At 34.3% G+C, this 16,571-nt stretch overlaps 1 protein-coding gene and 1 long non-coding RNA gene across 2 annotated transcripts; one reads left to right on the forward strand and one right to left on the reverse strand.

Annotated features, from left to right (window-relative positions):
- The first annotated feature begins 3,524 nt into the window (after positions 1-3,524).
- Positions 3,525-5,571, forward strand: LOC11411540 (uncharacterized). Its single transcript, XR_003011655.2, has 4 exons — positions 3,525-3,686; positions 3,886-3,941; positions 5,088-5,129; positions 5,224-5,571. It is a non-coding gene; the product is annotated as an uncharacterized lncRNA (long non-coding RNA).
- Positions 5,572-7,777: 2,206 nt separating this feature from the next.
- Positions 7,778-9,574, reverse strand: LOC11414515 (coiled-coil domain-containing protein 9). Its single transcript, XM_003604423.4, has 2 exons — positions 9,263-9,574; positions 7,778-8,210 (listed from the first exon to the last, which is right to left on the reverse strand). The coding sequence occupies exons 1-2, from the start codon at positions 9,485-9,487 to the stop codon at positions 8,028-8,030; spliced, it is 408 nt and encodes a 135-aa protein (XP_003604471.1). The 5' UTR covers positions 9,488-9,574; the 3' UTR covers positions 7,778-8,027.
- Positions 9,575-16,571: the final 6,997 nt, after the last annotated feature.

Genomic DNA, 16,571 nt, shown 5'->3' on the forward strand with positions numbered 1-16,571 from the left:
ATGACACAAAGATTAGAAACTTCAAATGGTACCGCTTGGCTAATGAATAAGCCCGGTACACCAAACTAATTAGAGATTTACCTTTCCCAACTAATTAGAGATTTACTTTTCGCGCGCCCTATTTTTTTTCTCGAAAATACCCTTTATTCGAATTATATAATCCGAACTAGTTCCGGAGTAATATTTTTGGATTTATTCGTGGTTTTTGGCACTTCATCCACCATGATGGATGATGATGCCAGTTATGAATAGATGGATCCGGATTATGTAATCCGAAAGGTGTGGAAAACTTTTGGACTATAGAATCCAAAACGTGTAAATCACCCCGTTGAAAATTAACAAATGGGATGGAAAATGTTGTTTCTGGATTACATAATCCGGAAAGTGTTAAAACTGTCCGGATTATATAATCCGAACTGCATCAGCACAAATGCAGAAGCCATCTGTTTTGGTTGAACCTCTGTTTTGGCGCATTTAGCTTGCTTCTAAACATACATACTATGTCGGTGACAATATGTTCTAACAGTAAATTTAACTTATAACATAACAATTATCAACACAACATAATTTTAAAACATAACATTAATCAAATATAATTAAAAATTATCCAAGATTACATAAAATTAAAAATTATCCAAATGTTACATCACTAAAATTTATCTAAGATGTTCAAACATAACATAACACAATCAACTCCTAATAACTACACCCGTACCACTGCCACCCCTGCCGCCACCTCTGCCACCTGGCACCCTTGCCACCCTCAGTAGCTCCCCGACGACGGTAAACTTCCCCATCATGCACCTCTTTCAACGCATCCTCCAAATGTTGTCATTCCTCAGTCCCTTTCGACACTAGACCACCTCTCATCAGAACATAGATGTGGTCTCTGATGCGGCTCATCCTTCCGCTAAGCAGTAAGTACCCAAGGTCTTAGCTCGCGCATCAAGGACCTCACGCTCCGGTGGCCTCTACACCAGTACTGGCAAGTAAGGAATAACCATGCGTGGATGGGAATGGCGATAAAACCAATCGATGTATCCATCCACTGCCTCCACACCATGAACTGCAACATCTCTCAACTGCTCAGGTGTCAGCACATAATCAAGGGCACTCTGAAAGCGATTTGAAATCTCTGACAAATTAACATCAGTAAGTGCACTCTCAACGAGATATCTCGGTATGGTCTGAACCCTCCCAAACCGACGAAGCACCCGCTCCGGTAGATATCTCACCATGCGGTCTCCGTATTTCAGCCATCCAGAGAAAAGGCTGACCTGCTCAAACCGACGTGTCGCACGGTTGTCTCCATATGGGCCCATGACAACCCTCGTCAAATCCAGCACATCCAGATGGTTTCTGTAGTTGTCCACTATGCCTAAACCAGACAGTGGTGAAAAAAGTATCGCGCGTGGATCCCGATTCTCTCCATATCCTGCCCATACATCCTTGCTTCCCATACATGCGAAGTGCCGAAACACCCAAGCCTACACCAAACACAACCACATGTAAATATACAAACCATAAACACTTACATTTAAAAACATAAAACATAATTTTTATTTTATACCTGCAACAAAGTCAGTATCCTGCCACCTGACTGCAGTTCCAACATGCAGCATTGTGTACAGGTAGTACTGGACAAGCTCTTAGGGAATAATATCTTTCTTATTTCTTCCTTTTTTCCCATGACGACTAGGAACGTGCAAATCAAAAATTGAGCTCCCTATACAAGTGAGCTAGTGCCGCAACTCCCCATGAATAACCAGCAACAAGATCAAGGTCTCTAAAGTACCTCAGGTAGACAACATCCACAACCCACTGGCTCTTGTCAGTGAAGATCGTGATCCCCACAAAGTATAACAAATATATGCGGACACACTGGTCCCGCAACCTGTAACAACCCAATATTTTATATATGTTCTTTTTAATAATTCTATTTATTTTAATATTTTTATATATAATGCTTTAAATTATTTTAAGATGTTTCTTGTGCATTAGTTATTAAATGGTTTATTTAAGTGACCTTTTATGATAGGAGCGTGAAATATTTTATGCTTTTGCGCTATATATCATTTTAACCTCCTTGATTTAGGAAGAGGAAAGAATAAGTAATGAGACATTTGGAAGGATATAATTTCAAATATACAAAACACAGAGCTATAATAACATATTTTGGAGTAATAGTGTTAGTGGTTACACTTATAAAATTAGTTGTAATAAAACAAAATTCCAAAACCTAAAAGCTAAAATCAATTTCAATTTCAATATAGTAATCAAAATTGAGCCAAAATTGGGAGTTTATAGAAAAGAAGGAAAAAAAGAGATGACCTAACATAGAGATGTTGGTGTTGTGGTGATGTGCTGGTTCTGTTATGCAGTTGGTGGACGCCGTTGTCGTTGGTGGTGGGCTGGTGGTCGGTGGGTGGTGGTGCATAGTTTGTGGAATTGTGGCTTTGGGGTTTCAGTTTGTGTTGTGCGTGTGTGTAGTGAGATAGAAGATGGAAGAAAAATAGATGGAAAGGAAAGGAAAGCTTTGTAGTGGATTGTTATGTATCAAAACAAAAAAAAAATTAAAAAAGGTAATGTTAACCGTTGTCGGGTTAAGAAATCAAATGTAGTAAGTATTGTATTGAAACTTGTGTTGTCAACTCTTCAAAAACATAAAAAGTGTTATTTTCATTTTAAAATTAGGTTTGAGCTGGTGTGACGCTTGTCACACCAGACCTAACCCAAGTCTGTCTTTGCCCCGAAACAAACTTAACCTCAAAGTTACAATTCGAAACTAAAATACATCTAATATTGTTAACAATGACACTGAACTCTTACGCACCTTCATTGCTAGCACAAACACATCTATGAATACTTGTGAGTCATTTAGAAATGTCACACTTAGAAATTTGAAGTTCAATAGTTGTTATTGTTAACAAAATGAACGATTGAATGCAATACAACTAAGTGATAAGAAAATGTACAACCTAATCACTTAGATCTGAAAAAGTTAAGAATATCAAAAAAAAAAAATCCAAATGAATACAACATTTTCAAATCTAATTTCCTCCCTCGCTTGAATGATGAAGATTTGAGCTAATTATGTGGGGGTTTCATGTTATTAGAGTTTATGGTTAGATTGATTAACAAAGAGAAAATAATGATTTTTCATGAAATTTTAGGTTTTCCATAAAGTTACAATTTTTTTTTATGAATTTCCTCATGTCAAATTTCACTATCAAATCGTTATAAATTTTACAAGACAAATTTGTTCTTTTATATGTGGCAGATGGCATGGACGCACATATCAATATTTAGCGACGTACATGTATCTAATATTTAAACCAGATGGTATATGAATCATTTGATAAAAGAGAACCAATTTGAGTGATGATCAACTAACTAACTATTTTGAAAAATTAAAGGATGAAATTGACCGATAATCACAAATTGAAGGACAAAATAGTCTATTTCACTCTCTTTTTTTTCTAAAAAAAAAGACTTAAAATATAGGTTGCTTATAGAAAACGGTGGTTGTAATTCGTCGTTTAGCTATATATATAGAATCGAATACCCTTGAAAATAATTTAGTGAGGGTAAGGTCTTTTTGTTCGCGTGCTACTTTTTTTCTTCGTCGTTTTCGTATTCAGACCCAAACCCTAACTCTTCAACCAAAACCATGTCGACCAAGCAAGGTAACCTTCAATCTTCCATAACTCTTGATTCATGTGATTCTAATAATCATCAATTTCTTTAATTTTTTTTTTAGATTTTAATTAATTTTCGATTTTTAAATTGAAGAACCCTAAAATATAGATCTGTTCATGATTGTTATAGATTTAATTTTGTTGATTTATTTGATTGATTTTTTTGGTTTGCTTTTTGTGATTTTAGGTGGAAAAGCTAAGCCTTTGAAGAAGCCAAAGTCTGATAAGAAGGATTACGATGAGGTATTGTAATTTTGTTAATTTTATTTTGGATATTATGTTGGTTTTTTATTTCTTTGTACTGTATATTTGAATTGTGTTTGTGAGTCAATTGAAATTTTCAAATTTGGTGCAGTTTTGTTTGAGCTTGGTTGTTTTTGTTATAGAACTCTAATTCCTTTCAAATTAATAAATTTTTTATTTTGGGTTTTATTAAATTTAATATCCATGTTGTCATAGATTGGATTCAATGATTTCATAATAATTAAAAACAAAAGAGGATGCAATTCAATGATAATTGTAACATCATTTCACTTTTTGCTGATTTGCTGATTTTTCATATGGGTTTTCTTTAAAGCTTCATTGTTCATTTGTTTCAATGTTTCTCTGTTGTATTCTGTTGAAACAAACAGAATTTGGCAACTACTTTGTAGGATTAGGATACTTTTTTATATTAGTGACCCCAAATTTAATAGGTCCGTCTGATTAGAAAGGATAAGGGGAGTATTTGGGGATATTAATGACAGACAATACCATATTCAGGTTTGCATAACAGAATTAGGAAGGAAAGAATGAAATATACATAGGAGTTGAGTTCAGAGCTTATGTAGAGTTGATTATGATCTAGAGTAGATTCTAGAGGGAGGTGTAATTTTTGAAAGTCATGACTCATGAGGGCATGCATTTAGTTTCTGTTTTGCAAACCATTCTTCTAGCTTTTGATTACTGAATTCAGTGTGAATATCGATGAAGTATGTTCTTCAATCCTTTAATGCTTCTTTTTCTTAAACCATACCTCGAATGGGAGTTGCTGCAGGGTATTGAGGTCTAGAGAGGATCTGGAAAATTGTGTTAAGAATGGTTTTTCAATATAAATATGTGCCCACCTATCAGATGGGCCTATTGGAGTGGGGAGAGGTAGACGGTCATTTATGGGTAGGAAGATTGAAGGGACCATTGTAGAACCTATTCTATCATGTCTGTTCTCTTTGTTAGTAATAATTTATTGAGATTTCTGCCGTTAATTGTTGTGAAATTTCTTTTCTATTTTTAGTAGTATTTTATTTAGATTTCTGCTGTTAATTGTTGTGAAATTTCTGTTCTCTTAGTTGCATTTTACTTGAGGATCTTGTAATGACCTTGTGATATAATTGTATCTGTATTTTGTAGGTTGACATGGCTAACATCCAGAAGAAAAAGGATGAGGAGAAGGTGAGTTTTATAGCGCTTTTTATCTACTACATTCAATTTTTCTGTTACAAAAATGTTCCTATTTTTACCTAATTCTGTTTCGTCGATTGAACAGGCGCTAAAGGAGCTGAAGGCTAAGGCCTCACAGAAGGGATCTTTTGGAGGATCTGGACTCAAGAAAAGTGGAAAGAAATAGAAGGGCTCTCTGTCATGATTTCATACTTTCATTATTGAGCTCTGTAATTACAATTATGACCATGAGAACATCTCTTATTGTGTGGCCTTTTAATTGCTGATGTTAGTACTGAACCAAAGCTTATCGTGATGATGTAAAAGCAATAAGTACTTGTTTGTAGCTTCTTTGTGTCTCCCTTTGGGCTTAATACATCTGTTTAGTGTTGTGGCTTTGGCATAGACTTCTCTTGGTAATAATGCCTTGCAATGCAAAATTTCAATTATCAAATTCTATTATGTTCTCACCTTATGGTAACAGCTTACCCTGTGGAAGATGAGATTCTTGAGTTGAGTCATTGCCAATTTTTGGCATTAGCTTTTGAATTAGTGAATTTTGACAAAAATTACCGTGACACTGATTTTGTTGAAGCTCTTAAGTGTAGTTTTTACAAAATTTCAGTGGCTCGTTGTGATTATGTCAAACTCACGGCGAATGTAGTTCTTACAGAATTTCAGTGGCTCGTTGTGATTATGTCAAACTCATGGCGAATACAAACAAATATTGAGTGTGCTTCCTTGGCCTACAAGAGTTGCTAAAATTTAGCTGTTTTTTTAATTACTCTCATGTTCTTCCTCTAACCATGACAAATATTTGCCAATTTTCAAGAGTTACTGCGGTTTCATTAATAAATGGATACACTAAAATCTACACATACTCATGTTGCTTAAAATGGATACGCTTATGTGTATACCCATTTCTTGTATGTATATGCTAAAAATCTCCACATTTCTTGGTCTTAAAAAGGTGTATGGTATTGGTTTTCTGCTATTATAAAATAATCGAGTACTCCTAACTTTTGTCTGAAATTGCATCATGCTCAATTCGAATTTCTAAAGAAAAGAAAGAATTCGTTTAAGTATGATCATGGTTTATTCACTGAAATAAGAGAATTGAACTGAACCAAATTGGACACAATTTTTACTAAACCTCTAACGAAGTGAAGTAAACTTTTATATTTTTGTTTGGTTAACCATTTTGAAACTACCATCGTAGCTAACTGTTCTCATAAGGTGAGACAGATACCATTAACAAACTGTGAAACTGGATCTCTCACTATCCATCATTAGTGTCAAAGTTTATTGTCCGTTGGTATTGAGGGAGGATCCGAAACATAGGGCATGGCCACAACAAACTGGCAAGATGGATTGGAGGTGGATCCACAACAAGTCAACAACGACCATCGCTAGCAAAGGGGAAGTTATCGTGATGGCCAAGTTGGAATCCTCTCCATTTTTCGAAAGAAATGAAATGATTCATTTGGAGATATAATTTTTCGAAAGTAATGAAATGATTCATTTGGAGATATATAGACATAAAACGTGAAAAATGGATGCCGCCATCTTTAATTAATTTTTTTTCAAATTCGTGTGTATTTCTCTTTAACCAAAGACATTTCCATTTATTTTAAAAAAATAGAGAAGATCCTTTCTCCTTTGATAGTCGGGTGAAGATCCTTTGATAGTCGTGAGATATATAGACACAAGTGCAAAAGTGTGACATTAAAATATGTCCAAATCTTTTTTATACACCTCAAAACATTTAAAAACTATAATAATGACATAAAGCGATGTTGACTCTCTCAAAATCAGCCCATAGACAAGAGAGGAGTCCTCATCTTGAAGATCCTCAGAAGGCAAGCATGTTGGTGAATCCTACGATAAATCAAAAATGTTCCCAGTGATCTGTGGTAGTGCCCTGTTGAGGATATTGTCCGAGGATCCTTGTGTGACTTAGATTTATGTTGTGACAGAAAGCTTGTCTCTAAGAGGACCTTGTGTAGATCATAACAACTTGGATTTGGTCCTCATTCTCCGATATAAAAGAAAGAGTGTAATGAAGCAGGTGTAAACATTGTTCTGCATGCTCTTTCTTATACCTATACACTGACTTAAGCATCAAAGATTGTAGCTTGTCCCTAAGAAGGACCTTGGGTAGATAATGAGGAGGCTTTTGGTCCCTTTATTCTATGATAAGATACGAATACGAAGACAGTGTAAGAAATCAGGTGTAACTATTGTTCTGTAAACCTACACTTCTCATACCCATACTCAAAGTGCCTTTTTAAGTCCTCTCGCCACTGCAATCTACCCCATCCAACCAAAGGAGCTAAAGCACCAAGATGAAATTCAACGATTAACACCAATCTTTAGCCCAATTAGAAAACCTAGTCTTATCATGTTTCATTTCAAAGTTTTTTCATCTCCAAGCTATTTATTTCATCTCTTCTGAAGTCTTGAATGCAGGGTCAAGTAATTAACCAGGAACTAATTTAATCAATTAACCAACAGAGATTGATATAATTCCACACTGCCCTTTGTGGCAGAGGATTAAATCTCCCTTCAAAGCTGAAGGTCCATCTCTCGGTAAATTCAGTATTAAAACCATAAATATAGGTCCAGCAAACGGATGGAATTATTGCGAAAAATCGACCAAGTGAGGAAAATATACTTTGGTATACTACCCCAACCAAAATATCAGTAATACATCAACAAATTGTCATTTTTCTGGGGTAAATTAAACTCATGGTATACAATGCAACTTGGTGTAGAAAAATTGAAGAAAGCTCAAACTTTACTTCTGATTCATACAATGCTCTTACATTACATTACAATAAGTTCAGGAAACAGACTACCCTAGTGACATATCAAGATAACTGCAAAATTCAAGACAAGTCATTTACTAAACTATTGCTCTGGTTTCTCTGGATCCTCCTTATCAGGATCTTCTTCCTCTCCCTCTCTTTTTTCTTCCTCTTCTTCATCCTCTTCTGGAGGATCTGCAGGCATTGGAGGTGGCAAAGGTGTCTTCATCGGACTAAATTGAGGGAATATATCTGGTCTTCGTCCTGGCTTAGGCTTTTCCCACTCCTGTCATTATATATATTGAAAAATCTATCAGCTAGAGTATTTGAACCGCAACGAGTTGAAAAGATAAAGAATTCAAAGTCTCATAAAACAAAACATCACCCAAACCCTGTTTGATTAGTACAATGAGAGCCACTAGATTGTGGACAAAAGTCTAGAAAGGGTAGTGCTGCTAATTCTACAGACAGACTGTCGGGCCAAAATCAATCATCAAAAGGGTAGAGGAAGGGATTCATCTTTCTCTTTGAATTTGCACAAGGAAATACTATAAACTACTATCAAAATAGCCTTAACTCACCAAAACACAAAATCTCAACTACACAAACCAGACACCCTCACGGGGCTTGGAGTAGCTGAAACCAAGGGTATGTTTGGGAGGGGAATAGATAGGCTTATGGCTGGTTTCTTTGTTGTGGTTTATAAAATGAGAAGAGTTTTTGGAAGTTTTAAAAAAACCCAAATTCTCTTTTACTTGTTTTTTGAAGTTATCCCAAATGGATGATGTCTTAACTTGCAAACAAGCTGAGCTGTCTAATCTATATTCTATCCTCTATTTCCCTTTCCCATCCTGCCTAAACCTAAAGCAGTAGTATTGCTAACTATCCTATCAAACACTAAATTCTCTTCTATACACATCAAACCAGAATCACTCGACATACTTTCTTGCTGTGAAAACATGTAATTTATCATACGCTTCAATCATGCATAAAGGAAACAAAATCACTCATCAAAGAAGAGATTTACTAAACTGACCAAAACACAAAAACTATTTATTTATTTTTAAATATAACTTTCACATATCTTAATTCCTAACTACAAACACAAAAACTCATCACAACATTTCTTCTAAAATATAACAAAGTTCATCATCATCATCATCATCTAAGGCGGCTTAAGTTTGATTCTAAATGTCAATTAAAAGGTTCACACATCAAATCAATTAAACAATAATTACAAATTAACAATTCAAAACTTCACAAACCCCATCACATCCCTATTCACATAAAAATCACCAAACACTAGAATTGAATTGAAATTGAAATTGAAAAGCTTACGATTGGGAAATCGAGAGGAGAACGACGAGTCAACTTCTCTTCATCGGGAGCCATACGAACGACGTGCTTCGAAGAACGACGAAGTGGAGGAAAAGAGACAGTAAAGGGTAATCGACAGTTACAAGAAAAGGAATTGGAAGAAGAAGAAGAAGAAGAAGGAAGATTATTAGGTTTAAGAGAAGAAGAAAGAGGAGTGAGAGTTGGGTTTAAGGTGAAGAAAGCCATGGCGGTTTTGCTCTTTCTCCCAGCGGCGTAGGCACACCTAATCCTATCCCTACCTTTCGTTCCCTTTTCTTATGATGTACTTCGGAAGGAATCAAGGTATTGAATTGAGATTTTAAAAGACTATTTTAATAGAAAAAATCTTGAAGATTTTAAAAGACTTTGTTGGATTGTATTGATTTTGTGGAATTTTAAAAGATTTTTTTTGAAAGACTTTTTACAATCAAGATTGTTTGCAAGATTTTAATGGATTCATGGTATAGATTTTAAAGGATTTTAATGAATTTTAAAAGGGTCGATAAATTTAAAGATACAGTACAGATCAAAAAATCTCAAAAACAAAAGCACAGTTATAAATCAACCGAAAAAAAACATTGAATCAATGAGTGTAATATTTCTTCAAAAAAAAAACTACTCCCTCCAGTCTCAAATGTAAGCAACTTTTCACTTTTGAGGTTCATTCAATAAATAATGTATGTGGTCTATATTATGGACCACATTCATAATTTATTGAATGAACCTAAAAAGTGAAAAGTTGCTTACATTTGAGACCGGAGGGAGTATTAGATAATATACTACTAGCAGGTTGATTGATCTTAAAAATCCTGAACATATGATATCAAAATAAATAGACCTAAAAATAAGTTATGTTAGTTTATTGATTATAATAATTTGATTGAAAAATGCATGTTACATGTAGAAAAATGCAAGTAGAAAAATTATTATAATAGCAATGAACGTAAAGTTGTGATTTTTATAATAATTTGATATATAGGTAGATGGTAAATTAACCACAAGATTATACAGTACATTCTTTTTTTTAATGAACGTAAAAGTTATGTTAAGAAAAGTGTAAGTTAGAGGCATGATGATTTCGACAATAAGTTTGCCAAACAAAATATATAACCTGCCATTGTTACAGTAGAACAGAAGAGAATTTGGAAGAAAAAAAAAAAGAATTTGGAAGAGTATTACAAAATCTCAAGGCTATGAGATAGAAAAGTCTCAAGGCTAGGTGTGAGATTGTTAGTAGGTACATTTTACACTAAACAATCTCACAAAATCTATTACTCACAACAATCCATTAAAATCCGTAGAGTTTTGAATACCAGCACACAATTTTTAAGTTATGCAAAATCTCAATTGAATACCACTGAATTTCATTGGACTCATTAAAAAATCTTGAAAATCCTAATTGAATACCACAAGATTGTTTTACATTCCTTAAAATTCTTGATTGAATACCACTTTTATAAAACAAAAAAGTCTTTTAAAATCCTTTAAAATCTCAATCCAATAAACCCCCCTAAATGGAGTATTAGATACTATCTCTTTTTTAATTATCACATTTTGACATTTTACACAAACCAAGACAATCAACAATTAATACTACTTTTGATGCAATAAACTATACTTTTACTATAATAACCTTATTAATTTAATATTTCATTTCATATATTTCTCTCTCCGTAATAAATAACTAAGGATAATATTGGTAAAACAACATTTAATGTTGCATTGAACTTTGAAAGTGACAGTTAAATAGGAACAAAATTTTTCTCCAAAAGTGACACTTAAAAAGGAACGGAGGGAGTATTAAATTAAATTGTTAAAATATTTTTGACAATTTTTTTTTTGGACCTTTTTAGTTGAATTTAACGGCCCAATAACAAAATAAAACCATAAAATCGATCTAAAAAAAAACTAGATCTTAGTGAATTGCATTTGAATGTGGTATATTGAATCATGATTCTAGACTTTTTTTTTTTAATCTTTTTTTAAAAAAAAAAAATTATGGTGAAAAAGTCTTGTGGTATTCAATCAAAACTCTTTTCAATTTAAAAAAAATATTGTGTTATTCAATCAAGATTTTTTGTCGTTTAAAAAAAATCTTGTGATATTCAATCAAGACTCTTAATCATTTAAAAAAAATCTAATGGTATTCAAAATCATTCAAATTTCGAAGGATTGTTTAATAAATCAGATTTTGATGAATTTTGTGGGATTTTGTAGTGAAATTTTAACATGAAAAAGTTTTTCATGAAAACATAAGATTTCTTAGAATTGTTTTTTTCTTTTAAGATTTTACTATCTCTCCCTTCTCTCTTACTCTTTCTTTTCCTCTCCCATCTCTCTCTCTCTCTCTCTCTCTCTCTCCTTCCTTCTCTCTCTCTAGCTCTCCCGTAAAAAATAAAGTAAAATAAATAAAAGAGTCTTTATTGAGATTATGTGAAAGAGAGTGTGTTTTATGATATATTTTTTAATTATTTCTTAAAATTCATAAAATATGTTGAAATCTCTTGAAATCCATAAAATTATTTCAAATCATTTAAAATCTTATGAATTAAATCCATTGAAATCCTTAATAGTCATTTAAAATCATCAAAGTCATCAAAATCCAGCAAAGTCTTTTAAAATCCTCAAGACTTTTTTAAACAAAAATTGTCTTTTAAAATCCTAATTCAATACACCATCCTAAGTCGGATTAGGAATTCCTCAAACAAAAAAAAAGTCGGATTAGAAATTAGTTTTTCAAAACTAAAATAGTAAATCAAACCAAATAACATAAGTAGATTTTAATAATTTTTTATTTTTTATTAGTATAATATATTGCAAGTACTTGGATGAGATAAAAAGACTCTCTTGAAGTCCTCGTGAGCTTAGCTCAGTTGGTTGTTGGGACAATACATAAAATATGTAAGGTTCGAGTTCAAACCCCGGCCACTACAAAAAAAAGACTCTCTTGAAGTTTAACTAAAGTTAGCTCTGATAATGCAACATGGTTAAATATTTTGGTAAAACCAGTGATGTTGTTCCTGACAAAGTGTTGGGTGATGAAGAACCAACATGAACTTAAAGTGAGCGTAGAAGAGTTGCCATTCCCACAAATCAGTTAAGAGCTTTCTCCCAAAAGATTACAACTTTGACCTCTCTCAGTTGTTCCAACTTTGATTTTCTCCATGACCGCTATCTAATTCTTATCTCTGATTGCTTCCCTTTACTTGAAGTACTTGACCTTAGTAAGAGTGACAACGACCGTTTCCAATCTACACAGAGTAAATGCTATGTCGCTTCGTAAGGTTAATCTCTCCGGTCATTGCCATGCTATCGACTCATTGCTTATGCACTTGTGTAAGAATTGTGAATTTCTTGAGGAAGTTACGATAATGAATTGCTCATCCATAACTTGCATTGGCATTGCTTCTGCAAATCGAGAGAGACCAACTTTGAAGTCTATATCCATTACATGGAGATCAATTAAACCCCGGTATAACAACATTAATTCACACTTCATTGACTTGTTGGTGAGTCTGAAGGGATTAACTTGTCTTGATTTGTCGTCTTCATGTATCCCGGATGAATTACTTTCCTCTATTGCAATTGGAGGTCTTCCTTTGAGAAGGCTTGTCCTCCACAATTGCACCGGCTATAGTTATGCTGAAATCTTTTCTCTGTTATCCAAGTGTCAATGTATACAACATTTGGATCTTCAAAAACTTACTTTCTAAATGATCGCCATGTTGTCAAGTTGTCCATGTTTCATGGTGATTTGGTGTCTATAAACCTTAGTGATTGTTCGATGCTCACAAAATTAGCCTTATTTTCACTCATTAGTAATTGTCCTTCACTTAGTGAGATAAAAATGGAATGCACATCTATTGGGGATGAGAGATGAAAGCCTCTTGATGTTTTCTTCTATTTTCCCCAATTTGCAGCTGCTTGATGTGAGAGAATGCGACTACATATCTGACGAAGGTGTTATTCAAGTTTTAAGGAGATGTTGTAAGATTAGACATTTGAACTTAGCTGGTTGTTTAGGAGTGAATTTGTGTGCAATGAACTTTGATGTTTCAAAATTGGAGGTATTGAGCTTGTCACATACAAGAGTTGATGATAAATACTCCATGTAATCTCAAAGAGTTGTTGTGGGCTTTTGCAACTGTTACTGGAATTTTGTAAAGGTGTCACAGTGAAGGGAGTGAAGTATGTGATGAAAAACTGTACAACCGAGGGAGGTCAATTTAAGGGGTTGCGATCAAGTGTATGCTAATTTTGTTGACGAGATGGTATTTTCAAAGCCATCATTGAGAAAGGTAACTGCTCCACCTCGTTATCATTTCAGTAGCAAAAAGAGGGAACTTTTCCTGCGTCGTGGATGCCTTCTCCATTAGCATTTTGAAACTGCTCTTATGAAGTTTGATCATTTGGTTGACATATGAAGGAGCCATAATTATATCCTTGGTCGTGTTTTGATTACAACAGGTCATATTTAGATCAAAGCTTTGATCCCCTTGGGTTTTTCAAGAGCTGTTATAGTGTGCATCAAAAGCTATTATTCTGCATTAGATAAATCTAGTTCAAGAATAGAGCTTATTAACCATATATGTTTATCCATGCAAGCTTCACTTAAACTCATGTCAATACAAAATCTTCCACTTTCTAATGTCGAACACGGTATATACAGTGTTCTATGTTCTGTTTCAGCAGTCGTTAAGGTTTTTCAATGTGTTAGTCACTTGGAACATTCTATTTTAATAGACACGAGTTCCGATTTATTCACATATATCTCAAACTCAGACACGAAGAAGCTTGAATAAACATCGAAGCTTCTCACTAATAGTTGCAAGTTAGCAACTAGTTGGTTGAAGAGTTCCAAGTTCTTTAACAAGGAAGTTACTGGGGAGAGATTAAATGCTAATAACAAGCGAGACAAGTGTCAACCTGTATATGTTGAAACTCAAGCGACTAATGCTTTCTGAAGTTTGAAGACTTTGGATTTAGCTACATTGAGTTTTCAATAATTGAGATTGAGGATGCACATGGAATAGGAAATTTGATAGACAAATGGGGAAACCATTTGGGGTTAGTTGTTAAGACACTTATATACGTGGAGTACATATCCCAATTTTTGACCTAAGGTCCCACTGACGCATGTCATTTGACACTGATCAGTCCCTGACTTTTCAATAAAATCCGACAGTGAGGTATTTTAAAATACTTCATTTTGGTTCCGAATCATGTCCTCTCCATTTAGTCTTTAATCAATTATTTCCATCTTTTAATTCTTTTTGTTTTTGTTATAAATTAATTATTTTAACTTAGTTTTAATTTAGACTTAATTTCTTTTTATTCCCGTTTTAAATAAATCCAAGTTCTCTTTTCTTTTCTTTTATTATTTTAGGAGATAAAACCCAAAAAATATATATCCGTGTCTATCTTTTTTCATTAAGTGATAAGTCCAAAAGCGGTCTTGATCCAAAAATCCAGCCCAGCCTGGCACGCGCTTGATTTCCAATCCAGGAACACTACGCGTTCTGTTCTGTTTCTCCCGGATCCCAATCCAAGCACAATTTATGCATCATCTCAACAAACCTAGGTCCCCAGCAGCACTATAAATAGAGACCTGCACAACAGAACACAAGACACACAGGAAACACACGGAAAAAGCCAGAGCACGCAAAGAAGCAAAACCAGCAAGGAACAACATCAACTCGAAGCCGCACTTCCAGAACCGGACACACACACACAAGATCGCAAGCCAGCACCATAACAGAACCGGATCCGCGAAAGAAACAAAGAGGTAGTACTTTCTTTACCTTTAGATCTAGGCCTCTGTGTGTACGTTTTCGAAAATCTAGGTTTAGAACTGAATAGAGGGGAGGAGTCGAGTGAAAACAGCAAAAAAAATAGAGTTTTTTAGCTCCGGTGCGGCGCCGCCGCCGCGATGGCTCGCCGACCCCCGCACCGGAGTCTGCTCCAACCACCCTTCTCGCCGGAGAAGAAGTTAGAGAGAGGAGAGAGCTTATGAGATAGAGAGAGAAAGACAAGAGGGAAATGAGAGAAAATAGGGTTACACCCTTTATATATTCCCTGAGCCGGTTCGGTCCTTTTGAACTCGACCCAAGTCTGAACCGATCTGAACCCGGTCTTCCCTTTAAGCCCAGCACGCCCGCTGCACCCAGTAGGCCCAATTCCCTTTCTGTTTGCTATTCTGCACACCCCTGAATACTGCTGCACCCCACCTTGTGATTGAACCCATTTTATTTTAAGTTCTGCATGCATTTTAGAATTAAATTCATTATGTCATTTATTTATTTCACAGCAAGGATATTAGAATGTATATATAGGCTTAATGTAAATTATTTATTTTTCCGTCATTTATTTTTTGCAGACCATAGCATGTATCTAGGTTTTAATGTAAATCATGTGTGCGTGTGTGGGTGTATGCTCTACTTTTCTGCTTAGGTTATTACGTTTTATTTTCTTGCTCCGTTAGTTTAGCAATTATTCAAAAACAACAAAAACATGCAAACAACCAAAAAATCACAAAAATATTTTCATAAAGAAACCTTGATCCTAAATCAAGCGAACGTCTTTATTTTATTCTTTCATAAATCAAATTGCAATCAACATTAATCATATTTCAAGTCATTTTCTTTTAACACAAAAAATACAAACAAATTCCTATTTGCCACTTGGCTTTTCATTTTAAAGTCTTTTTCAAAACTAATAAAAAACACTCAACAAATCAAACGTCAATTTTTACCCCGAACTACGAGGTTTTGATCCCTCACGGGTACGTAGGCAGAGGACCATGTCCTTCCAAATCAATAAAAAATGTAGATAATTAGGTCTTTATTTTTCCACTTTAATTCCTTCTTTTCAAAAATAAGCAAGCAAGTTATAGCACATTAATTAAATAAAATCAAGAGGTTCCCGTAGAGTACTACGGACATAAGGGGTGTTAATACCTTCCCTTTATGTAACTAACCCCCGAACCCAAAATCTTTTCAAAATGGGGTAGTTTGAACTTTTTTTCCCCTTTTTCTTAAAAAATTAAATGTTCAGTCGTGAAATAAATTAGTGAGTCAAAAGCTAATCAAATAGCCTTGATCTCCGAAAAATGATGCGACAATTTGAATAAGGTTTTTGTTGGATAAATGAAGTATATGAAGGTATTTTTTTGACGCAAATATATAGTATAAAATTATTAAGAAGGTTGTGTAAACTGAATGATTTGTCAAAAACTCGGCTATAGATGCAATCTTTTCCTTGTTGCAAAATTTATATCAGGAACATGTTCAAC

This window comes from Medicago truncatula, chromosome 4 (assembly GCF_003473485.1).
Source record: "Medicago truncatula cultivar Jemalong A17 chromosome 4, MtrunA17r5.0-ANR, whole genome shotgun sequence".
In the NCBI taxonomy this organism is placed as follows: Eukaryota; Viridiplantae; Streptophyta; class Magnoliopsida; order Fabales; family Fabaceae; genus Medicago; species Medicago truncatula.

Coding starts and splice junctions, on each gene's coding strand:
- LOC11414515 (XM_003604423.4), bottom strand. CDS start 9,487: ATGGCTTTCTTCACCTTAAACCCAACTCTCACTCCTCTTTCTTCTTCT. Junction 8,211..9,262: donor CTCCTCTCGATTTCCCAATC/GTAAGCTTTTCA, acceptor ATATAATGACAG/GAGTGGGAAAAGCCTAAGCC.